Source organism: Coregonus lavaretus (assembly GCF_964263955.1).
Source record: "Coregonus lavaretus genome assembly, chromosome: 19".
Classification (NCBI taxonomy): Eukaryota; Metazoa; Chordata; class Actinopteri; order Salmoniformes; family Salmonidae; genus Coregonus; species Coregonus lavaretus.
In genome coordinates this window covers 38,239,185-38,264,254 of record NC_140006.1, presented here as the reverse complement: position 1 = coordinate 38,264,254, position 25,070 = coordinate 38,239,185, and the positions used below count along the sequence as shown (strand labels likewise).

The 25,070-nt window shown below is 43.0% G+C and overlaps 2 protein-coding genes and 1 long non-coding RNA gene across 3 annotated transcripts in view; 1 reads left to right on the top strand and 2 right to left on the bottom strand.

Moving 5' to 3' along the window:
• The window catches only part of LOC311146392 (kinesin-like protein KIF1A), a gene marked incomplete at its 5' end in the record, with an annotated part of 49,256 nt that extends 37,830 nt beyond the window's left edge, over positions 1-11,426 (bottom strand). Inside the window, 3 exons of the mRNA XM_084182891.1 lie at positions 6,169-6,351; positions 6,647-6,720; positions 11,321-11,426. Of these exons, the coding sequence (XP_084039017.1) occupies positions 6,169-6,351; positions 6,647-6,720; positions 11,321-11,426 (363 nt within the window). The remainder of the gene's footprint in view (positions 1-6,168; positions 6,352-6,646; positions 6,721-11,320) is intronic.
• A 5,938-nt stretch (positions 11,427-17,364) lies between these two features.
• Positions 17,365-18,223, bottom strand: LOC311146822. Its single transcript, XR_014614716.1, has 3 exons — positions 18,181-18,223; positions 17,982-18,073; positions 17,365-17,623 (listed from the first exon to the last, which is right to left on the bottom strand). It is a non-coding gene; the product is annotated as an uncharacterized lncRNA (long non-coding RNA).
• A 2,221-nt stretch (positions 18,224-20,444) lies between these two features.
• On the top strand, positions 20,445-25,045 carry LOC311147221 (alanine--glyoxylate aminotransferase-like). Its single transcript, XM_084183866.1, has 11 exons — positions 20,445-20,759; positions 21,159-21,351; positions 21,521-21,585; positions 22,554-22,654; positions 22,819-22,889; positions 23,073-23,157; positions 23,306-23,404; positions 23,480-23,549; positions 23,728-23,823; positions 24,086-24,214; positions 24,478-25,045. The coding sequence occupies exons 1-11, from the start codon at positions 20,514-20,516 to the stop codon at positions 24,583-24,585; spliced, it is 1,263 nt and encodes a 420-aa protein (XP_084039992.1). The 5' UTR covers positions 20,445-20,513; the 3' UTR covers positions 24,586-25,045.
• Positions 25,046-25,070: the final 25 nt, after the last annotated feature.

The window sequence follows — 25,070 nt, the reverse complement described above, 5'->3', positions numbered from 1 at the left end:
GAGAGATTTACATGCATATTATTAATGTTAGCTCTCTGTGTACATTTAAGGGCCAGCCGTGCTGCCCTGTTCTAAGCCAATTGTAATTTTCCGAGGTCCCTCTTTGTGGCACCTGACCACACGACTGAACAGTAGTCCAGGTGCGACAAAACTAGAGCCTGTAGGACCTGCCTTGCTGATAGTGTTGTTCAAAAGGCAGAGTATCACTTTATTATGGACAGACTTCTCCCTATCTTAGCAACTGTTGTATCAATATGTTTTGACCATGACAGTTTACAATCCAGGGTTACTCCAAGCAGTTTAGTCACCTCAACTTGCTACATTTCCACATGAGTTATTACAACATTTAGTTGGGGTTTAGGGTTTAGTGAATGATTTGTCCCAAATACAATGTTTTTCGTTTTTGAAATATTTAGGACTAACTTATTCCTTGCCACCCATTCTGAAAATAACTGCAGCTCTTTGTTAAGTGTTGCAGTGATTTCACTCGCTGTAGTAGCTGACGTGTATAGTGTTGAGTCATCTGCATACATAGACACATTGGCTTTACTCAAGGCCAGTGGCAGGTCATTAGTAAAGATTGAAAAAAGTAAGGGGCCTAGACAGCTGCCCTGGAGAATTCCTGATTCTACCTGGATTATGTTGGGGAGGCTTCCATTAAAGAACACCCTCTGTGTTCTTTTAGACAGGTAACTCTTTATCCACAATATAGTAGGGGGTGTAAAGCCATAATGCATACGTTTTTCCATCAGCAGACTATGATCGATAATGTCAAAAGCCGCACTGAAGTCTAACAAAACAGCTCCCACAATCTTTGTATCATCAATTTCTCTCAGACAATCATCAGTCATTTGTGTAAGTGCCGTGCTTGTTGAATGTCCTTCCCTATAAGCGTGTAGAAAGTCTGTTGTCAATTTGTTTACAATAAAATAGCATTGTATCTGGTCAAACACCCTTTTTTCCCAAAGTTTACTAAGGGTTGGTAACAGGCTAATTGGTCGGCTATTTGAGCCAGCAAAGCGGGCTTTACTATTCTTGGGTAGAGGAATTACATTTGCTTCCCTCCAGGCCTGAGGGAAGCAAAACTTTCTAGTAGGCTTACAATACCGTTCAAAAGTTTGGGGTCACTTAGAAATGTCCTTGTTTTCCATGAAAACATACATGAAATAAGTTTGAATAGGAAATATAGCAAAATGCATAGGAAATGTAGTCATTGACAAGGTTAGAAATAATGATTTTTTATATAAATAATAATTGTGTCCTTCAAACTTTGCTTTCGTCAAAGAATCCTCCATTTGCAGCAATTACAGCCTTGCAGACCTTTGGCATTCTAGTTGTCAATTTGTTGAGGTAATCTGAAGAGATTTCACCCCATGCTTCCTGAAGCACCTCCCACAAATTCTTACGTACCAAATTGGGCACTTCTTACGGTCAAGCTGCTCCCACAACAGCTCAATAGGGTTGAGATCCGGTGACTGTGCTGGCCACTCCATTATAGACAGAATACCAGCTGACTGCTTCTTCCCTAAATAGTTATTGCATAGTTTGGAGCTGTGCTTTGGGTCATTGTCCTGTTGTAGGAGGAAATTGGCTCCAATCAAGCTCCGTCTACAGGGTATGGCATGGTGTTGCAAAATGGAGTGATAGCCTTCCTTCTTCAAGATCCCTTTTACCCTGTACAAATCTCCAACTTTTCCACCACGAAGCACCCCCAGACCATCACATTGCCTCCACAATGCTTGACAGATGCATCAAGCACTCCTCCAGCATCTTTTCATTTGGTCTGCGTCTCACAAATGTTCTTCTTTGTGATCCGAAACCCTCAAACTTCGATTCGTCTGTCCATAACACTTTTTTCAAATCTTCCTCTGTCCAGTGTCTGTGTTCTTTTGCCCATCATAATCTTTTCTTTTTCTTGGCCAGTCTGAGATATGGCTTTTTCTTTGCAACTCTGCCTAAAAGGTCAGCATCCCGGAGTCGCTTCTTCACTGTTGACGTTGAGACTGGTGTTTTGCGGGTACTATTTAATGAAGCTGCCAGTTGAGGACCTGTGAGGCGTCTGTTTCTCAAACTAGACACTCTAATGTATTTGTCCTCTTGCTCAGTTGTGCACTGGGGCCTCCCACTCCTATTTCTATTCTGGTTAGAGCCAGTTTGCGCTGTTCTATGAAGGGAGTAGTACACAGCGTTGTACGAGATCTTCAGTTTCTTGGTAATTTCTCGCAACAAGAATAGACTGACGAGTTTCAGAAGAAAGTTATTTGTTTCTGGCCATTTTGAGCCTGTAATCAAACCCACAATTGCTGATGCTACAGATACTCAACTAGTCTCAAGAAGGCCAGTTGCATTGCTTCTTTAATCAGCACAACAGTTTTCAGCTGTGCTAACATAATTGCAAAAGGGTTTTCTAATGATCAATTAGCCTTTTACAATGATAAACTTGGATTAGCAAAAACAACGTGCCATTGGAACACAGGACAGATGGTTGCTGATAACGGGCCTCTGTACGCCTATGTAGATATTCCATTAAAAATCAGCCATTTCCAGCTACAATAGCCATTTACAACATTAACAATGTCTACAATGTATTTCTGAACAATTTGATGTTATTTTAATGGACAAAAAAATTGATTTTCTTTCGAAAACAAGGACATTTCTAAGTGACCCCAAACTTTTGAACGGTAGTGTAGATTGAAGATATGGCAAATAGGAGTGGCAATATCTTCCGCTATTATCCTCAGTAATTTTTCATCCAAGTTGTGAGACCCCGGTGGCTTGTCATTGTTGATAGACAAAAAAATTATAATCACCTCTTCCACACTCACTTTACGGAATTCAAAATTACAATGCTTGTCTTTCATAATTTGATCAGTTACACTTGGATGTGAAGTGTCAGCGTTTGTTGCTGGCATGTCTTTCCTAAGGTTTCTAATCTTGCCAATGAAAAAAGCATTAAAGTAATTGGCAATATCAGTGGGTTTTGTGATGAATGAGCCATCTGATTCAATGAATGGTGGAGCTGAGTTTGCCTTTTTGCCCAAAATGTCATTTAAGGTACTCCAAAGCTTTTTACTATCATTCTTTATATCATTTATCTTTGTTTCATAGTATAGTTTCTTCTTCTTTTTATTCTGTTTAGTCACGTGATTTCTCAATTTGCAGTTCTTTTGCCAATCAGTTGTGCAACCAGACTTATTGGCTATTCCTTTTGCCTCATCCCTCTCAACCATAAAATGTTTCAATTCCTCATCAATCCATGGGGATTTAACCATTTTTACAGTCCTTTTCTTAATCGGTGCCTGCTTATTAGTAACTGGAATAAGCAATTTCATAAATGTGTCAAGTGCAGCATCTGGTTGCTCCTCATTACACACCACAGACCAAAACATATTATTTACCTCAACAACATAGGAATCATTACAAAAGGTATTGTATGACCTCGTATACATATTAGGCCCAGCCTTTGGAACTTTGGTTTTCCTAGATATGGCTACTATATTGTGATCACTACATCTGATGGATTTGGACAACGCTTTAAAGCAAATTTCTGCAGCATTAGTAAAGATGTGATCAATACATGTTGATGATTTCATTCCTGTGCTGTTTGTAACTACCCTGGTAGGTAGACTGATAACCTGAACCAGGTTGCAGGCACTAGTTATAGTTTTAAGCTTTTTCTTGAGTGGGCAGCTTGATGAAAGCCAGTCAATATTTAAATCACCCAGAAAATATACCTCTCTGTCTATATCACATACAGTGAGGGAAAAAAGTATTTGATCCCCTGCTGATTTTGTACGTTTGCCCACTGACAAATAAATTATCAGTCTAAAATTTTAATGGTAGGTTTATTTGAACAGTGAGAGACAGAATAACAACAAAATAATCCAGAAAAATGTTATAAATTGATTTTGCATTTTAATTAGGGACATAAGTATTTGACCCCCTCTCAATCAGAAAGATTTCTGGCTCCCAGGTGTCTTTTCTACAGGTAACGAGCTGAGATTAGGAGCACACTCTTAAAGGGAGTGCTCCTAATCTCAGCTTGTTACCTGTATAAAAGACACCTGTCCACAGAAGCAATCAATCAATCAGATTCCAAACTCTCCACCATGGCCAAGACCAAAGAGCTCTCCAAGGACGTCAGGGACAAGATTGTAGACCTACACAAGGCTGGAATGGGCTACAAGACCATCGCCAAGCAGCTTGGTGAGAAGGTGACAACAGTTGCGATTATTCACAAATGGAAGAAACACAAAATAACTGTCAATCTCCCTCTGCCTGGGGCTCCATGCAAGATCTCACCTCGTGGAGTTGCAATGATCATGAGAATGGTGAGGAATCAGCCCAGAACTACACGGGAGGATCTTGTCAATGACCTCAAAGCAGCTGAGACCATAGTCACCAAGAAAACAATTGGTAACACATTTTGCCGTGAATAACTGAAATCCTGCAGTGCCCGCAAGGTCCCCCTGCTCAAGAAAGCACATATACATGCCCGTCTGATGTTTGCCAATGAACATCTGAATGATTCAAAGGAGAACTGGGTGAAAGTGTTGTGGTCAGATGAGACCAAAATCGAGCTCTTTGGCATCAACTCAACTCGCCGTGTTTGGAGGAGGAGGAATGCTGCCTATGACCCCAAGAACACCATCCCCACCGTCAAACATGGAGGTGGAAACATTATGCTTTGGGGGTGTTTTTCTGCTAAGGGGACAGGACAACTTCACCGCATCAAAGGAACGATGGACAGGGCCATGTACCGTCAAATCTTAGGTGAGAACCTCCTTCCCTCAGCCAGGGCATTGAAAATGGGTCGTGGATGAGTATTCCAGCATGACAATGACCCAAAACACACGGCCAAGGTAACAAAGGAGTGGCTCAAGAAGAAGCACATTAAGGTCCTGGAGTGGCCTAGCCAGTCTCCAGACCTTAATCCCATAGAAAATCTGTGAAGAGAGCTGAAGGTTCGAGTTGCCAAACGTCAGCCTCGAAACCTTAATGACTTGGAGAAGATCTGCAAAGAGGAGTGGGACAAAATCCCTCCTGAGATGTGTGCAAACCTGGTGGCCAACTACAAGAAACGTCTGACCTCTGTGATTGCCAACAAGGGTTTTGCCACCAAGTACTAAGTCATGTTTTGCAGAGGGGTCAAATACTTATTTCCCTCATTAAAATGCTAAATCAATTTATAACATTTTTGACATGCGTTTTTCTGGATTTTTTTGTTGTTATTCTGTCTCTCACTCTTCAAATAAACCTACCATTAAAATTAAAGACTGATCATTTCTTTGTCAGTGGGCAAACTTACAAAATCAGCAGGGGATCAAATACTTTTTCCCTCACTGTACATTATCAAGCATTTCACACGTTATCCAGGTACTGACTGTTAGCACTTGGTGGTCTATAGCAGCTTCCCACAAGAGGTGGGGCAGGTGAGGCAGATGAACCTGTAGCAATATTACTTCAACAGTATTTAACATGAGATCCTCTCTAAGCTTTACAGGGATTTGGTTCTGAATATAAAACGGCAACATTGGCATTTCTGTGTTTTCTGTAGATGTTATAACCATGTATTGCTACCATTATATCATCAAAGGTATTATCTAAGTGAGTTTCAGAGATTGTCAGAATATTCATGTAATCTATTACTAGCAAATTATTGATTTCATGAACCTTGTTTCTTAAGATACATATGTTAACGTAGGCAATTTATCACACTTTTCTGGGATGCTTGCTTGTTTTCATTGCTTTACTCATGTTATTTATGTTAGTGCAGGGTGAGCTGCACACAGTGGACCTCCTACTAGGGCACATGATTACTGCATACAATAGCTGTAGAATCAGCAGAAGCATTCAGGGCAGTTTGAGGGACAGAAATTACGTTACTTACATTGTCTTCCAACGCCCCTGGGATAATGCACATTTGCTGAAGCATTGTGACAACACAGTGACACAATGGTAGGGATTAACTGAGCTGGGCTTGGGTCATTGAACATAGCATACAGAATGTATTATCACTAAGTGGCTTTGAGGGTTTTTGGTATAAACCTAAATGTGTTTTCATAGTTCCAGAATCTGACATGTACGTGATGAAGTAACTATAGATTATATGATATCTTTACTACATTTTGTCATACATCCACCCATCCATCCATCCATCCATCCTACCAGAGGGATGATGCCTTGCTGGTCCTTCTGGTCCTGCTTGCCCATCATGGTGTAGCTCTTCCCAGATCCAGTCTGGCCATATGCAAAGATACACACGTTGTAGCCCTCAAAGGCATGCAGCAACATCTCCTCTCCAATGTCTTTGTACACCTGCTTCTGGGAATGATAGTTGATGTCGTCCGGCTGCAGAGAGATAGAGAGAGAAAGCGAGAGAGAGGAGAGAGAAACAGAGAGAGAGAGAGAGAGAGAGAGAGAGAGAGCGCGAGAGGAGAGAGAAACAGAGAGAGAGAGAAAGCGAGAGAGCGAGAGAGCGTGAGGAGAGAGAAACAGAGAGCGAGAGAAAGAGAAAGAGATTGAGGTTTAATACACCTTTATTAAGCAATTACGGAATAAATACTGACCTCATGGCTTGCACGATCTTTAAATGCACGACATTCAAGTCTCTAGTGTGGGACTTCTGTGGTGTGGCAAAACTCACTGTGGTGTGTGACCAGTAGGAGTAGTCGAAGTTGAAGCTCTTGTTCTCCTTCGGCTGTTTGGGGTTTAGGATCGCTGAAAGGGCAGACAGGAAGGAAACAAAGGTTAGAAGTATCCAAACCAAAACCATAAATCTACACCAAGTAAATTATTGTGATACACTGTATATGGCAGACCAGATGTATAATATACACTGCTCAAAAAATTAAGGGAACACTAAAATAACACATCCTAGATCTGAATGAATGAAATAATCTTATTAAATACTTTTTTCTTTACATAGTTGAATGTGCTGACAACAAAATCACACAAAAAATATCAATGGAAATCAAATTTATCAACCCATGGAGGTCTGGATTTGGAGTCACCCTCAAAATTAAAGTGGAAAACCACACTACAGGCTGATCCAACTTTGATGTAATGTCCTTAAAACAAGTCAAAATGAGGCTCAGTAGTGTGTGTGGCCTCCATGTGCCTGTATGACCTCCCTACAACGCCTGGGCATGCTCCTGATGAGGTGGCGGCTGGTCTCCTGAGGGATCTCCTCCCAGACCTGGACTAAAGCATCCGCCAACTCCTGGACAGTCTGTGGTGCAACGTGGCGTTGGTGGATGGAGCGAGACATGATGTCCCAGATGTGCTCAATTGGATTCAGGTCTGGGGAACGGGCGGGCCAGTCCATAGCATCAATGCCTTCCTCTTGCAGGAACTGCTGACACACTCCAGCCACATGAGGTCTAGCATTGTCTTGCATTAGGAGGAACCCAGGGCCAACCGCACCAGCATATGGTCTCACAAGGGGTCTGAGGATCTCATCTCGGTACCTAATGGCAGTCAGGCTACCTCTGGCGAGCACATGGAGGGCTGTGCGGCCCCCCAAAGAAATGCCACCCCACACCATGACTGACCCACCGCCAAACCAGTCATGCTGGAGGATGTTGCAGGCAGCAGAACGTTCTCCACGGCGTCTCCAGACTCAGTCACGTCTGTCACATGTGCTCAGTGTGAACCTGCTTTCATCTGTGAAGAGCACAGGGCGCCAGTGGCGAATTTGCCAATCTTGGTGTTCTCTGGCAAATGCCAAACATCCTGCACGGTGTTGGGCTGTAAGCACAACCCCCACCTGTGGACGTCGGGCCCTCATACCACCCTCATGGAGTCTGTTTCTGACCGTTTGAGCAGACACATGCACATTTGTGGCCTGCTGGAGGTCATTTTGCAGGGCTCTGGCAGTGCTCCTCCTGCTCCTCATTGCACAAAGGCGGAGGTAGCAGTCCTGCTGCTGGGTTGTTGCCCTCCTACGGCCTCCTCCACGTCTCCTGATGTACTGGCCTGTCTTCTGGTAGCGCCTCCATGCTCTGGACACTACGCTGACAGACACAGCAAACCTTCTTGCCACAGCTCGCATTGATGTGCCATCCTGGATGAGCTGCACTACCTGAGCCACTTGTGTGGGTTGTAGACTCCGTCTCATGCTACCACTAGAGTGAAAGCACCGCCAGCATTCAAAAGTGACCAAAACATCAGCCAGGAAGCATAGGAACTGAGAAGTGGTCTGTGGTCAGCACCTGCAAAACCAGTCCTTTATTGGGGGTGTCTTGCTAATTGCCTATAATTTCCACCTGTTGTCTATTCCATTTGCACAACAGCATGTGAAATGTATTGCCAATCAGTGTTGCTTCCTAAGTGGACAGTTTGATTTCACAGAAGTGTGATTGACTTGGAGTTACATTGTGTTGTTTAAGTGTTCCCTTTATTTTTTTGAGCAGTGTATTTGGCTGACTACATACAGAAGATACAATTAGTGGAAAATGCATTGTCATCATTTCAGGAAGAATTGTGGAGCTGGTGGAATCTGACTGAGCAAGTCCCTTTCTATGAAAGCTTTAATGGCCAAGGCACTATTTATTTTTTTATAAGGTATGACTTCACATAAAAACTGTGGATGGAAACGTGGTTGCAATCCCTCAGTGATACAAGAGATGGGATTTCTGCAAACGTTCCCATCCTAATAGCCCTAAAATGGCTCCCTTTCCTATGTCCTAGTTCCTTGAAATAACTGTAGAGTGGAAGCAACCAGGAAGAGGCTAGTTGATGTTTACAATGTTGCAAATGTCGGAGAGACAGACAGCAAGGTTTATACAAATCTCCGCTGTTGAAAACTAAATGTTAGTCTAAAAGAAATGTGAGATAAAGTCTAGCTGTTTTTTATAGTGGCGATCAAGTTTATAACTTGCCTGGCTGGGTTGATGAGACAGTGGATTGCGCAGTCAGATGGAACAGAGTAAATAGGCATTTTAACATCATAGATTTAGCCGGATGTAACTCGTGGAATAGACACCAGCTGGAATGCGGTTTTAACCAATCAGCATTCAGGATTAGACCCACCCGTTGTATAAATGGTAAACAGTACACTGTATTACCTCCACTAAAGTAATTTCACCGAGATTTCCAGAGATCTAACCTAATCTGTGCCATGCCAAAGACTGTGGGAATGAGGTCATCACCAGACCGCCGACAGGCACAAAGTGGCGGAATAAGACACATACACACACATCAGCTGACCCAGTGTCTCGGCTCAGACAGAAACAACGAGGCCTTTTGGACCCTCTGACTCGCGGGATGAGACGCTCTAGAGGTCCACACACATACACAGTTCTGACTGGACCCTTTGTTTCACTTCCTATGGAGATGTGTTACATGCCCCACTGCCCACCGTCGCGATGCTTTCAAGCATGTGTTCCAAGAACAAAGCACGAAGCGCAACGTTTCATTGATTCTCTACAGTAATTCTCCACAAGAGAGATGATAGAGCCAAGAAGGACCTATGTTGTGAAGTGATGAATTTCTGGAAATAAGTTTGAAATAGTGTTAGATCCAATTATATAAACACATGTATAGCCTTTTAAAACCATATACAATGTCATATTGTCACTGTCTGATGAACATCTCTTATCTCCAAAACAGAAACATTTCAGGAAATCGAAAAAAATGACCATGAATGAACATACAATCATGAAACTTCAGAAGCTATTTTGAATACATTTGCTTGGTCCTAGATTCATGAACTGTTCAGAGTACGTTGGGGGGAGTTACTGCTTTCAATAAGTGTAAAAGAAAACTACAACATTTCAAAAATGTAGTTACAAGGGTTTCATCATACCGCGACAATATGAGGTTGTCTCCTGAAGGCCCAATCTAAATCAGACCATATTAGTAAATATTTAATCAAACTGTATTTATTATTGATAAGAACATCTTTGCCTGGAGTTATCAGACTGGAAAATGCTGTATATCCCAATGGAAGGCCTTTCAAGGATTCATCAATACATATTCCAGAGATATCACTATAGAACATTGCCTACATAGACTATAACAATGGCAGACTAGGCCTAATACCAGCATGTCCCCCAACTAAAATATTTTAGAACATCTCATTCCAAAATCATGGGCATTAATATGGAGTTGGTCCCCCCTTTGCTGCTATAACAGCCTCCACTCTTCTGGGAAAGCTTTCCACTAGATGTTGAAACATTGCTGCGGGCACTGATGTTGGGCGATTAGGCCTGGCTCGCAGTCTGCATTCCAATTCATCCCAAAGGTGTTCGATGAGGTTGAGGTCAGGGCACTGTGCAGGCCAGTCAAGTTCTTCCACACCAATCTCGACAAACCATTTCTGTATGGACCTTGCTTTGTGCACGGGGGCATTGTCATGCTGAAACAGGAAAGGGCCTTCCCCAAACTGTTGCTACAAAGTTGGAAGCACAGAATCATCTAGAATGTCATTGTATACTGTAGCGTTAAGATTTCCTTTCACTGGAACTAAGGGGCCTAGCCAGAACCATGAAAAACAGCCCCAGATCATTATTCCTCCTCCACCAAACATTAGTTGGCACTATGCATTGCGGCAGGTAGCGTTCTCCTGGCATCCGCCAAACCCAGATTCGTCCGTCGGACTGCCAGATGGTGAAGCTTTACACCACTCCAGCTGACGCTTGGCACTGCACATGGTGATCTTAGGCTTGTGTGTGGCTGCTCGGCCATGGAAACCCATTTCATGAAGCTCCAGACAAGCAGTTATTGTGCTGACGTTGCTTCCAGAGGCAGTTTGGAACTCAGTAGTGAGTGTTGCAACCGAAGACAGACAATTTTTACACGCTACGCGCTTCAGCACTCAGCGGTCCCGTTCTGTGAGCTTGTGTGGCCTACCACTTTGCGGCTGAGCCGTTGTTGCTCCTAGACGTTTCCACTTCACAATAACAGCACTTACAGTTGACCAGGGCAGCTCTAGCAGGGCAGAAATGTGATGATCTGACTTGATGGAAAGGTGGTATCCTATGACGGTGCCACGTTGAAAGTCACTGAGTTCTTCAGTAAGGCCATTCTAATGCCAATGTTTGTCTATGGAGATTGCATGGCGGTGTGCTTGATTTTATACACCTGTCAGCAACGGGTGGAGCTGAAATAGGCCAATCCCCTAATTTGAAGGGGTGTCCACATACTTTTGTATATATAGTGTACTTCAATAGAAAAAAATTGTTTTGGTTGTGGTAGCCCAGCCCTGGATACTGATTTTTGTGGGCCATTAACATCCAGACCAGGTTCATCAATAAGTAACCTAGAACCAATGAAAATACTAGAAATGTCTTACAACACCAAATATGCAAATGCTCACTTGTGGTGTTCCCTGTCATCTGGATGATGCACTTGCTGTCCTTCCCGATCTCTCGAGAGTTGAAGGGACGGACCCGGACCGCCACCTTCACTGAAGCCCCCGCCATGCTGCCTGTCAGTGGGGGGCGACGCGACAATAGAGGAGTTCAGTCAGGAGGGGGAGGGGCTTGTCGTCAGGTAGACACCTGACACCTGTGGAGAGGGAAGTCATGGTGAGATGAAGCTCTGATTTTAACTACTTTGTAATGCCATCATCTAACAGAAAAACGGGTAACAACTTTACTTAACCTGCATGGTTGCATTATGATACAGTTATAGTGCATTGAAAGACTTCATGAGGTCCTGACCCCCTTATAAGGTATTATAATCATCTCATAATGATCCTGACTAAATGCCAGCCAGATAAGCATCAAGGGCCTTCCTGTGGCCCTTACCTTGTTTTTAGTAGCACTGTATGGTTGTAAGGTCTAGGCACATACAGTGCATTCGGAAAGTATTCAGACCCCTTGACTTTTTCCACATTTTGTTACATTACAGCCTTATTCTAAAATTGATTAAATAAATAAAAAATCATAATCAATCTACACACAATACCCCATAATGACAAAGTGAAAACAGGTTTTTATAAAGAAATAAAAACAGAAATACCTTATTTACATAAGTATTCAGACCCTTTGCTATGAGACTCGAAATTGAGCTCAGGTACATCCTGTTTCCATTGATCATCCTTGAGATGTTTCTACAACTTGATTGGAGTCCACCTGTGGTAAATTCAATTGATTGGACATGATTTGGAAAGGCACACACCTGTCTATATAATATCTCACAGTTGACAGTGCATGTCAGAGCAAAACCAAGCCATGAGGTTGAAGGAATTGTCCGTAGAGCCCCGAGACATGATTGTGTCGAGGCACAGATCTGGGGAAGGGTACCAAAATATTTCTGCAGCATTGAAGATCCCCAAGAAAGAACACAGTGGCCTCCATCACTCTTGAATGGAGCTGGAGGGCCTTGGTCAGGGGAGGTGACCTAGAACCCTAACCTTCCAAAAGGACAACCATCTCTGCAGCACTCCACCAATCAGGTCTTTATGGTAGAGCGGCCAGACGGAAGCCACTCCTCAGTAAAAGGCACATGACAGCACACTTGGAGTTTGCCAAAAGGCACCTAAAGGACTCTCAGACCATGAGAAACAAGATTCTCTGGTCTGATGAAATCAAGATTGAACTCTTTGGCCTGAATGCCAAACGCCACATCTGGAGGAAACCAGGCACCATCCCTACGGTGAAGCATGGTGGTGGCAGCATCATGCTGTGGGGATGTTTTTCAGCGGCAGGGACTGGGAGACTAGTCAGGATCGAGGGAAAGATGAACAGAGCAAAGTACAGAGAGGTCTGAATACTTATGTAAATGTGATATTTCATTTTTATATTTTTAATACATTTGCAAACATTTCTAAAAAGCTGTTTTTGCTTTGTCATTATGGGGTATTGTGTGTAGATTGATGAGGAAAAAATCAACTTAATCCATTTTAGAATAAGTCTGTAACATAACAAAATGTGGAAAAAGTCAAGGGGTCTGAATACTTTCCCAATGCACTGTATATTCCCCAGCTCAAGACTGTTTAATTTCATGCCTTCAAAAAAAACTGTTAAGAACTAAAGATCAATAACTCCGTTATGAATTGTCTGATAGCTGACATACAGTGTTTCTTATTCTGGCAGAATCACATGACATTTTGTCATAGCCTACTTGTTACACACAGAATAAATTCTCTTAAAGCTATTTTTGACAACCACAAACGTAGACTAGGCAGGTCTACATGCTGCGTCATTCGCCACCTCGTCAATTAATTCGGATGACCCACATCGTCACTTGCACTTGATTCGCCTACGATACCGCATCATGCCATCATCACAATTTAGCCCCTCATTCTTACTTCTTTTTTTTGTCGGATAAATCAAAACCTAAAATTACCAGATTATCAATACATTGCGTCATTTTAGTCGACTATAACCTAGTACATGTTGGGGTAAACATTATTCTAATCTAGGCTATCTCAAATTAAAATGGCTGCTTTCATCGTAGCGGACATCATTCCTTATTTTTCTCCATCCTCGACGGACCTACTTGCAATGGGCGCGTCTACAACGCTGCAGCTGATAATGCCGACTTTACTGCACCTGCCTGAAGACTCATAGCCTATAATATGTAGCCTAATTGGGGCCTGCGTCGGTAGGCCTATATTGACCCAAATATGCCCCATCCATTACAAAATGGGTTGGCTTGTTACGTTTCATGAATTCGTTGATTCTACAGACAGCAATATCAACGCGACGCAGCTGCTAAAAATCTTCCCAGTCATATCCTTTTATGTGCACACTGTCAGAGTATCACAAAACCTACAGCCCGCAAAAATACACAAATGACATAATTGAAAAGGATATTAAAGTGACAAACGTTATTATGCACCAACCTAGTTCGTGGTTTTTTGTTTACACTCGAAAAGACCCAACATTCATAATGTAAATATTGTCATCTCCACCATTTTGCGCTGCCGCACCTCAAACCCAACGCACTGTCGAAGCAATATAATATAGGCCATCACTCAATTTACTGCTAGGCTATTCGCCCACTGTAGACATCAATGTCATTGAATTCATCCAGCCATAAATTAATCCCTGCAACACATTAGCAAATTCATGATTATCAGATTTAGTTGTTTATTTTGGACTGTGGATCTGATCAAATTAAAGAGGCTATTGACAAGATTATTCGGACAATCTAAAAACAATTGTTTCACAATGTCTAATCATGTGGATGCCAATTTTCCTCAAAATAACAACACATTTAGCGTACATTATCCAAATAATCCAGACCTCATGCATAAACAAGTCACAGTGTCCGAAGGGCCTCAAAACGGCCAATCCAAACAGACAACCATGAGGAACAACAACATCCTTGGTTCCCCACTGCGTCAACACAAGGCCATGATCAAAAACAACATCTCATCAGAAAAGAACAAAACTCAAATCGTCTTACCAAACCACCTCGAATTCAACAACCGCAGTGGGTTCCTCCTTGATATTTTTCCTCCCGTTGATATCAGCTAACAGCCTCCCTCAGTGTATCCATGCAGGGAGTATCTGCCCGGAGCAATAGAGAGAGAGAGAAACAGAGAGAGAGAGAGCTAGACCACCCCAGTCAGGGCTATGGCTGGGTGGGTTCTAACAACAGGGCCTGGTACACAGTGGTGCGTCAGTCGGTCTGCCAGCCAGGGTAGGGGAGTGGACAGGGAGGAGGGAGGAGAGAGAGGAGGGGGCTAGACTGGATGGATGCAGGAGGCGAGCTCAGAGTGAGAGAGAGAGAGCGAACGTCATATACGGTCGGTCCAAAGTAAAATGGTTATTGTGGCTAAGCCAAGGATGCTGGGAGTCAGTGATGACATCATCATCAGCATCATCGGAGTGGAGCAGGTAGAGAACAGTGCAGCAGCGCAGAGAAGGAGGGAGGGAGGGAGGACTGAGGGAGGACTGAGGGAGAGAGGGAAGACTGAGGGAGAGAGGGAGCAGGGAAAGAAAAGGGAGGGGTAGGAGGAGAAGAGCAGGTTGATGGAGGGATGGAGAGAGGGAGGAGGGAACAGGGAAAGAAAAGGGAGGGGTAGGAGGAGAAGAGCAGGTTGATGGAGGGATGGAGAGAGGGAGGAGGGAACAGGGAAAGAAAAGGGAGGGGTAGGAGGAGAAGAGCAGGTTGATGGAGGGATGGAGAGAGGGAGGAGGGAACAGGGAAAGAAAAGGGAGGGGTAGGAGGAGAAGAGCAGGTTGATGGAGGGATGGAGAGAGGGAGGAGGGAACAGGGAAAGAAAAGGGAGGGTAGGAGGAGAAGAGCAGGTTGATGGAGGGAGGGAGGAGGAATGGAGAGAGGGAGAGAGGGAGGAGGGAACAGGGAAAGAAAAGGGAGGGGTAGGAGGAGAAGAGCAGGTTGATGGAGGGAGGGAGGAGGAATGGAGAGAGGGAGGAGGGAACAGGAAAGAAAAGGGAGGGGTAGGAGGAGAAGAGCAGGTTGATGGAGGGAGGGAGAGAGGGAGGAGGGAACAGGGAAAGAAAAGAGCTGGGAGGGAGGGGACATGCAGGTACCCATGGGAAGACCCCATTATACAAAGCACAGATAATTTAAGGTGGTACAGATCTCATTGGTGTCTCACTGAGCTAAACAGTAGCGAGTAAGATTGTAATTCTATCCTGAGTCAATGCATGTAGACCTACAGTACTACACCATAAATCTGGCTGTCCAAAGGCTGTTCAGTGAATGAAGTCTTTGTTGTTCAAGTTCAAGTATTCAGCTGTGTGGACAATAGTCAACAATATGGGTCATTGTTTCTCATAAATATAGTTTCTTTGTCTAGTGACCACAACAAATGTGTTATTATACTGGACTGTAACGCTATTACAGAGTCGAGAGCAGACATATGTTAATACATCTTCTAAGAAGTAAATATTTTATTGTATTTTACATTTTCATGAGTGATCTATGTGAAGGAAACATATTATACTTGAATGGGATTTTCCTCCATCCAAGATACTGTTGTTCTCTTCCAAGATATTCCATGTAAACTCTTTCTTCAAATCATTTTACATGTCAACTCGTTCTCAAATCATTTCACAAAGTAATCCATTTGAATAAAGAATATCTATCCTTGATCACATTCTCTATCAGAGCCTGGTCATAGAGGAAGCTGAGGAGGGTAATAGAAGCTCATTGTTTGGACCCCATCTGCTGGACAGCTGTCACTATTACATAAAGCCAACATACACTGAGTGTACAAAACATTAGGAACACCTGCCTAATATTGAGTTGCACCCCCCTTTTGCCCTCAGAACAACCTCAATTCGTCGGCGGGCATTGAATTCAAAAGGTGTCGAAAGCGTTCCACATGGATGCTGGCCCATGTTGACTCCAATGCTTCCCACAGTTGTGTCAAGTTGGCTGGATGTCCTTTGGGTGGTGAACCATTCTTGAAACTGTTGAGCGTGAAAAACTCAGCAGCAATGTAGTTCTTAATATATGCCATTTAGCAGACGCTTTTATCCAAAGCGACTTACAGTCATGCGTGCATACATTTTTAGGTATGGGATCGAACCCACTACCCTGGCGTTACAAGCGCCATGCTCTACCAATTGAGCTACCAATTGAGCTACAGAGGACCACCCATGACACAAAACCGGTGCGCCTGGCACCTACTACCATACCCCGTTCAAAGGCACTTAAATATTTTGTCTTGCCCATTCACCCTATGAATGTCTCAGTTGTCTCAAGGCTTAAAAATCCTTCTTTAACCTGTCTCCTCCTTCTTCATCTACACTGATTAAAGTGGATTTAGCAAGTGACATCAATAAGGGATCTGGCCAGCAGAGATAGGTGGGATGGGCTGAGGGAAGCTGAGGGTTGGGATGTGGAACTGGAGACAAGTGGGAGTGGAAAGATAAAAGTCAAAATAAAACATAACAAAAAGTAAGTTTGAATGACACTGAGGGGCAGTGTTGTTACAGCTAATGCCTGTTTGCCTGAGGCTGATACCGTGCAGGTGTTTGTACACATGCATATACACACACTCTCATTCAAACACACACACGTGCACATACACGGACACACACACACACATGTAAATAGTGCCATACATGCACTCAAACATATTCAGTTGGCCTTGCTGTCATGATTTTTGTTGTCCTTGATATCTTTTGTTTTTTGCATTGTTGTTTTCTGTTTTCCTTTGTCTTTGTCTTTTTTCTCTTTTGTTCATTTAGTTGGTTGTTGGTGCATTGTGGGACGGGGGCTTGGGGACGGGGGCTTGGGGGGACGGGGGCTTGGGGGGACGGGGGGCTTGGGGGGGACGGGGGACGGGGGGCTTGGGGGGGACGGGGGACTTGTAGGGGGACGGGGGCGGGGGGCCTTGAGGGGGACGGGGGCGGGGGGCCTTGAGGGGGACGGGGGTCTTGGAGGTAGGGAATGGAATTATTTTTTTTTCAAAAAATTTCGGGGGGGGGGGGGGACTGTGGAGGGGCTCTCGGAAGGTTGAGGGGCATCTCTTGGGGAACTGTGGGGGGATCTTGGAGGGCTGGTGGCCTGGCAGTTGGGAGCTTGGGCCAGTGGCTGATGGGTCGCTGGTTCGGGTTCCCGTTTTTGACCTTGTGGGAGATCTGTCAACGTGCCCTTGAGCAGGACGTTGACCCTGGTTGCTTCTGCGGGTCGCTCTGGATGGGAGTCTGTTAGATGACTGATGTGATGTAGATGTTGAGCGGCTTCACTGCAAGTAGATTGTATGTTTTAATATTCAATATACAATAAAAAAAAATATATATATAATAATAATAATAAAGGGATCATAGCTTTCACCTGGTCAGTCTATGTCATGGAAAGAGCAGGTGATCTTAATGTTTTGTACGCTCAGTGTATATAATGCATTATAATGCGGTTATAATGCATTGTAAGACCTGCCATTAGCAATGTATGACTTCCTTTATCATTTCTCATTATCCTCTCATGATGATCCTAACTAGATAACATTGAGTAGAGACATAACAAATGCAAGACTCATACATGCCTATAACAATAGTAAAATGTTTCAAGGTCACTATTTTGAGAACCTCTTTTGCAGAACTTACCCATACATGGACCCCAGAAATGGCATACTCGGCTTGTGATGGACAACAGTGACGACTGACAGTTTGACAGAGGTCAAACTTCTGCTGCTCTTCTGTTCATCAGATAAGGAAAGATTTAGGCAAGACAAACAGTGTTACTCTGGCAGATTCTGAAAAAGTTATATCACACACACAGAGCAGGTGTCCTGACAGTACTCACAATAATAATCTCGCTTTACCCAAATCAACATACCCTTTCTCCCCCCCCCCCCTCTCTAGTGCAAAGGCCACTGAGAGGTAAACCATGAGTCCCATTTATTTACCTGCCCGTCTAATTATTGACCACGTGGGACATTAGAGGGAGGCACACGAATCGTTCAAGGTCCTGTTGTGACATAATAGCTCAACCAGATAGACGGGTACGGAGTCGATTCAGGAAGAGCAGGAGGAGGCTTTTTTGATAAGGACTCACCCCGTTTTTGTACAAAGGACCGAAGACAGCTTTTTTAACAAAGTGACTTTTTGACAGGCTTTTTATGTCTTAAAAATGTTTTACTTTGTTAAATCATGTACACACATTTTAAAATGGCTTTTACTAATCGGCTTTTACTAGAATGGGTACTTTTATGTAGGATTGTTTTATTGTTTTAAATAAACAACATGTACCTTTTAAAATGTAATTGTAATATAATGCTGGTTTTAATGCACTTTATGCCGTTTTTATGTGTGTAAATGTATTTAAATAATGTGAGCTGTTTTAAAAAGAATTGATCAATAAAAACTTTTTCAAAAGAAAAATAGCTCAACCAGACGGGACAAACTTGAAGCCAATTGAACTGCCCCCTACTTCCAGTAACTCACAACTTTGTTTTGTCAAATGAAGTCAATTCTAAATGATTAATCCTGTCCATTCACATTCATTGATTATGTAAATCCAACACTATTACTTTTCTGTCCAAACTGTGTTGAATACAGGTGGATGTGCTGTACGCCACAGTGGGTGGCATATTATATATTGGTACGGCTATTACATGCTTTTTTTGCATGGATTTGTCAATTCATCTATGTCTACATTTTTAAAGCGCTCTTTCTCAAAATAGATTCCTTGCTATCACATCGTATTCTCATTTTGTTGATCAGCTTATGGTGTGAATGAAATGGCCTCCAAACCAGCCATTTCATTTTTGGAGCATATATAATTGTACTCCTATAAGTCGACAGGTTGGTCAAAACTCCCATACTGAATGACTATGTGAATAACAATGCACGTTTCTTGGAACAGGATCTGCACCTCAATATACGTCAGTATGCCTTTTCACGCAACTGACAGACCATCTAGTTTACTCCAGACTTGTCTCCAACATACTGACCACTATTAGAAACAGCACGTTAAATATTATACCTTTTTGCCCGCCCACAATGAATGAATAAATACATTTGTTTTTTGAGTAAAAGATGTATGAAGTTGTTCGGGGACTTTTTCTTGACACAGGAATCAGTAGGAAACGTTACTGCAGGTTGTTTTTCAAATCATGGCCAACTCAAATAATGATCCAATAACCACAAAAGGCTACCTCACTTTTCGAGGAAAGGGCTCTGACATAAGTGAAAATATTGAATAATTTGGTACACATGAAAGTGAATGTGAACTCTCGCGTGCGTGTGTGTGAATGCACATGCCTCTTTGTCCGTCCTCTGTTCAGCCAATCCTCTCCCTTAAAAAGGGTAGACTCCTCTCTAAATTCCTGAGCGAATGCAGAACTAGGGGTGGAAAAGATCAACAGCGCATACACCTAGACCATACCCCTCACAACAACCCAAAACCAAACTCGACTGGATCCTAGCCTGTCCATTTCCAAACTGTGCCAGATGCAATCTTCACTTTTCTCATGATAGACACATGCTAGTAAGATATTCAGGATTTATACTGTACATACTCTATTTGAAATTAAATGTTTATTGATGTTTCAATTGATGAATAGACATTTTGTGAGCATTGTCTTGCAAAATTAGTTCCCAAATATTCCATAAAACAGGTGTTTCTGAAAATGTTCTGCCTATGTCATAACCAAGGGGAAACCATTTCACCTGTGAAATGACCTCTCCAGTTACCAATAAAGGCATTCCACTGTCTCTTCCACTCATTCCACTGCCTCACAACTCAGCAAATAATGGTAATAGTAGAAACCCTCTCTTCTCCACCCCTTCAAACTCGAAAACAAAGGCCTTCACATGGGAATACGGTCATTATAACCACATGCACTCATTAATAATTGGTCGGTAATGTTTTAGTGAACAATATTTAACAGTTAGTGTTTTTCTAAGCAGGTGGTTGACAATATAACATTTTAGCCAATTCTACCTCTGTGCAGTTTTTATTTGTCCATGATGGGCTTGTTGTTACCAAAACCAACATGACGCACCACGCTAGGTGCCCAAGAGGTCAAAGACCTGTTTGTTTTAAATCTTCACGAAAACCCAAAGTCAACTCCAGTACCTCCGTCTGTCCATGCAAGTCACAGTCGTCGGTTACACCGGAGCAAGGAGCTAACGATGATGCAGCGGGCTTTATTTCGCAGGGGCGCGCTTCTGGCGCAAAAGGCGGCTGTGGAGGTCTCACTGCCGCACATTGACCGCGCCATGTCCTCGGTGACCATCCCGCCCCCGGCGTGCATGCTCCGGCCGCTCGAGGTTCCTTTCCGCTACCTGTTTGGACCAGGACCGTCCAACCTGCCGCCCCGCGTTTTAGCCGCGGGGGGCAGGCCAATTATCGGCCATTTGCACCCAGAAATGTATGAGGTAAATGTGTAGCCCCTTTTGCTGATGAATTCATTGTTTGATAACTATTTTTGACTTCTTAGCACCGCCAGAGAGAGGGATATTATTAGCCAGCAGTTAAGTCATTTCTAGACTATCAGTGCGCTTATGAATTCATAGTCAATAATTAGGAACACATTTAGGATATTATTTATTTTTAAATTGAGATGTGTTTTAAAGTAGTTAACATTTGTACCATTTATTTAATTATCAAAGCAAGTCTGATGCGTAATTGCGAATGCGTCAAATAAGCATTTTTACCCTTCTTACCCTTCACAACGGATCTATCAACATTTGACAAAGGATTTGATGAACCACTCATAATTAATCTATGTAGGCCTAGAACTACAACTATTTAACAATTTGATGCGCTGCTTGTAGATCATGAACGACATCAAGAAGGGGATCCAGTACGCTTTCCAGACACAGAACAACATGACAATAGCTATGAGCGGCTCTGGACACGCAGCCATGGAGTGCGCAGTCTTCAACGCCATAGAACCCGGGGAGAGCGTGCTCGTGGCGGTCAACGGGATCTGGGGAGAGCGCGTGGCTGATATCGCTGAGAGAATGGGTATGTTTTACGCACGGTTTTACGCACGAGTTTTCCCGTCATAAAATAAGACCAACAGTTGTGGTTTGATGTAATTTGATCAAATATTGTTGAGAACATTGTTTATAGTCTTGTAGACATCGGTTTTGTTTTCCTTCAGATATTAGACTTACATTTGGCTTTATTCCAGGTGCCAATGTTCACAGGATGGTGAAAGCCCCGGGTGGAATTTTCACCATTGAAGAAATTAAGAAGGTAATTGTTTGGTAATGCATTAGGCTCACCAAAGTAGCATTCACACAGAGATTGTTCAATACAGGCTCCTCAGCAACTTCAGCGTTACCAACCCTCCCCTGTATCCAATTCCATGTATACATAAAATATACTGAACGAAAATATAAACGCAACATGTAAAGTGTTGGTCCCATGTTTCATGAGGTGAAATAAAATATCGCAGAAATGTTCCATATGCACAAAAAGCTTATTTCTCTCAAATTGTGTGCACAAATGTCTTTACATCCCTGTTAGTGAGCATTTCTCCTTTGCCAAAATAATTCATCCACCTGACAGGTGTGGCATATCAAGAAGCTGATTAAACAGCATGATCACTCTAAAATGTGCAGTTTTGTCACACAACACAATGCCACAGATGCCTCAAGTTTTTAGGGAGTGTGCAATTGGCATGCTGACTGCAGGAATGTCCACCAGAGCTGTTACCAGAGAATGTAATGTTAATTTCTCTACCATAAGCCACAATCGCAGACCACCATGTAACCATGCCAGCCCAGGACCTCCACATCCGGCTTCTTCACCTGTGGGATTGTCTGAGACCAGCCACCCGGACAGCTGATGAAACGGAGGAGTATTTCTGTCTGTAATAAAGCCATTTTGTGGGGAAAATCTCATTCGGATTGGCTGGGCCTGGCTCCCCAGTGGGTGGGCCTTGCTCCCAAGTGGGAGGCCTATGCCCTCCCAGGCCCACCCATGGCTGCGCCCCTGCCCAGTCATGTGAAATCCATAGATTAGGGACAAATTTATTTATTTCAATTGACTGATTTCCTTCTATGAACTGTAACTCAGCAAAATCTTTGAAATTGTTGCATTTTGCGTTTATATTTTTGTTCAGTATTGTAAGTTCATATAGTCAACATTGCGAGGAATCTAACTATGGCATTTTGTGCAAAAAAATGTTGTTTATTATCTGACTGCTTATCCATCTATAGGCCCTGGCCAAACACAAGCCTGTTCTGTTCTTCCTCACACATGGAGAGTCCTCTGCCGGGCTCGCCCACCCCGTCGACGGCATTGGAGACCTCTGCCGCAAGTGAGACACAGCTCCATCTCAAACCTATACAAAGATATATATATATATATATATATATATATACACTACAGTATATCTCCGCTGTATTTATCTCAATTCACACTTCTGATGATACATTGACGGCCACAACTCCAAATTCAAGCCCTAAATTCCTCTCTCCTCAGACACAATACCCTGTTTCTTGTAGATACAGTTGCATCTCTTGGGGCAACGCCTATTTTCATGGACCAGCAGAGTAAGAAAACGTCTAATCTTGGTTAACCCAGAACTAAAATCTGGCGTAATTTGGTCAGATGCTTGGTACCATTTATGTTTACATAGTCTGTCCATGAGTATTTAGAAAACGTCAGACTCCTATTTCATTGTCAGTCTGTCTGTATTAGTGTAATATGTTATCATCATTTTCTTGTCTTTGTAGATATTGACATCCTGTACACTGGCTCTCAAAAGGCCTTGAATGCACCCCCTGGCACAGCACCCATCTCCTTCAATGAAAGAGCATGGTAAGGACTCTGTGTGTATTTGTGTGCATGCGTGTGTGTTGTATGAGTTAGGGAAGAAAGAGAGGGATAATGATTGAATTGAGACAAAGTAAATGTTTGAATTTTGAGAAATGTGGACTTATACACTCCCTCTTGATACCCTATACAGCCAAAAGATGTTCAACAGGAAAACTAAACCAGTGTCCTACCTCTTTGACATGACCCACTTGTCTAACTACTGGGGAAACGATGGTCAACAAGCCAGACTGTAAGTCTACAGTATCCTCATGAACACTACTTTATGTGAAAACCGCCCATCCTAACAGGTTGAAATATGTTTCAGATACCACCACACAGGACCAGTGTCTGGGTTATTTGCCCTGAGGGAAAGTCTTGCTATTCTTGCTGAGAAGGTAAGGAAGAAGGACCTAAATGAATTAACCATGTTTGTGTCTATTAGCTGATTACTTTGAGGATTGCTTCTAATTCTCTAAATAAATCAGCTAAATTTACAATCAGTTTTGGACCAGTTTCAGGCTTTCAGACTCACTGTTCCTGTCCCATCAGTAGCCAGTCTTTGTCTCCCTCTAGGGGCTGGAGGAGTCCTGGAGGCACCACAAGGAGGTGTCAGGGTACCTCTGGAAGGGCCTGGAAGACATGGGGCTCAAGCTGTTCATCAAGGACAAGGTAAAAGACTTGGCGTGCATCTGAAATCGCACCCTATTCCCTAATAGTGCACTTATTTTAACCAGATGCTGTTTGGGTACTGCAGTATGGATTAGAGTGCCATTTCAGACAGCTCTGATTGTCAACAAACCGATCACATTCTACAATAATAGTGTCCATTTTTGTTAACACATCCTCCAGTTTCATGGCTGGTGCAATTATTTGGTCTTGAATTTCACAGAGGTGTGTCCAAATGTGTGACTGTGATATTTTGTCCATGCAGAACCTTAGGTTGCCCTCCGTCACCACCATTGCCATTCCTGAGGGCTACAACTGGAGAGAGATGCTGCTGTACATCATGAAGCACCACAAAATGGAGATGACTGGGGGTCTGGGGCCCTCCATTGGCATGGTGAGTGTGAGGGGAATGTTAAAGTTCCAGCTAATTGCCCATACGTAATTACTAACTATCTGTTTATTGACCATTGCATTTGATATGGGAGCTGAAACCCTGTATGTAGATACAATTGGATGGTTAGACTACCTATTTAGAGATGAAAGTGCCTTGTTGTTGTCATGGCAGTGTCTTGATGGTCGAGTCTTTTGTGCAACTATTTGATGGTCGAGTCTCATGTGAGCTCTCTGTGACGTATCCACCATTTTGTTATTCCTCAGGTGATGCGTGTGGGTCTGATGGGATACAACTGCCAGAAGACCAATGCCGACATGGCACTAGCTGCCCTGGCTGACGCTCTGAAGAACTGCAAAAAGAGCAAAGCATAAAGATGGTTTATTATGCCTTTTCTACGCTAAAGATGAACAAACATGCAGCCGGCTATGCTGGAGGGCACCTGGAACAAATGGACAAAAGCGTCAAACTGTGAAAGTAGTATCACAGGTGTTTGTGAGCACAGATTTTAAGCACAAATGTAAAAAGCCAGATTAGGACATACATTCACTTACAACTGCTTTCCCAATAGAGTTTGTAATTATTGTAGATGGTGAATGCACTCCTGGGAAATAATATAAAATATGTTTGAAAGAGTCAACAAAATATGTACAATTGTTTCAAATTTGGCCATTTTACCTTGGATATTAATGAAAAATTGCCTTCAAAAGACAAAGATGTTAGTGTACATACAGTACCTTCAACACACAGGAGGTTGATGGCACCTTAATTGGGGAGAACGAGCTCGTGTTAATGACTGGAGCGGAATAAATGGAATGCTATCAAATACATCAATCACATGGTTTCCAAATACTTTTCC

Coding starts and splice junctions, on each gene's coding strand:
- LOC311147221 (XM_084183866.1), top strand. CDS start 20,514: ATGATGCAGCGGGCTTTATTTCGCAGGGGCGCGCTTCTGGCGCAAAAG. Junction 20,760..21,158: donor TGCACCCAGAAATGTATGAG/GTAAATGTGTAG, acceptor CGCTGCTTGTAG/ATCATGAACGACATCAAGAA. Junction 23,158..23,305: donor TCCTTCAATGAAAGAGCATG/GTAAGGACTCTG, acceptor TACCCTATACAG/CCAAAAGATGTTCAACAGGA.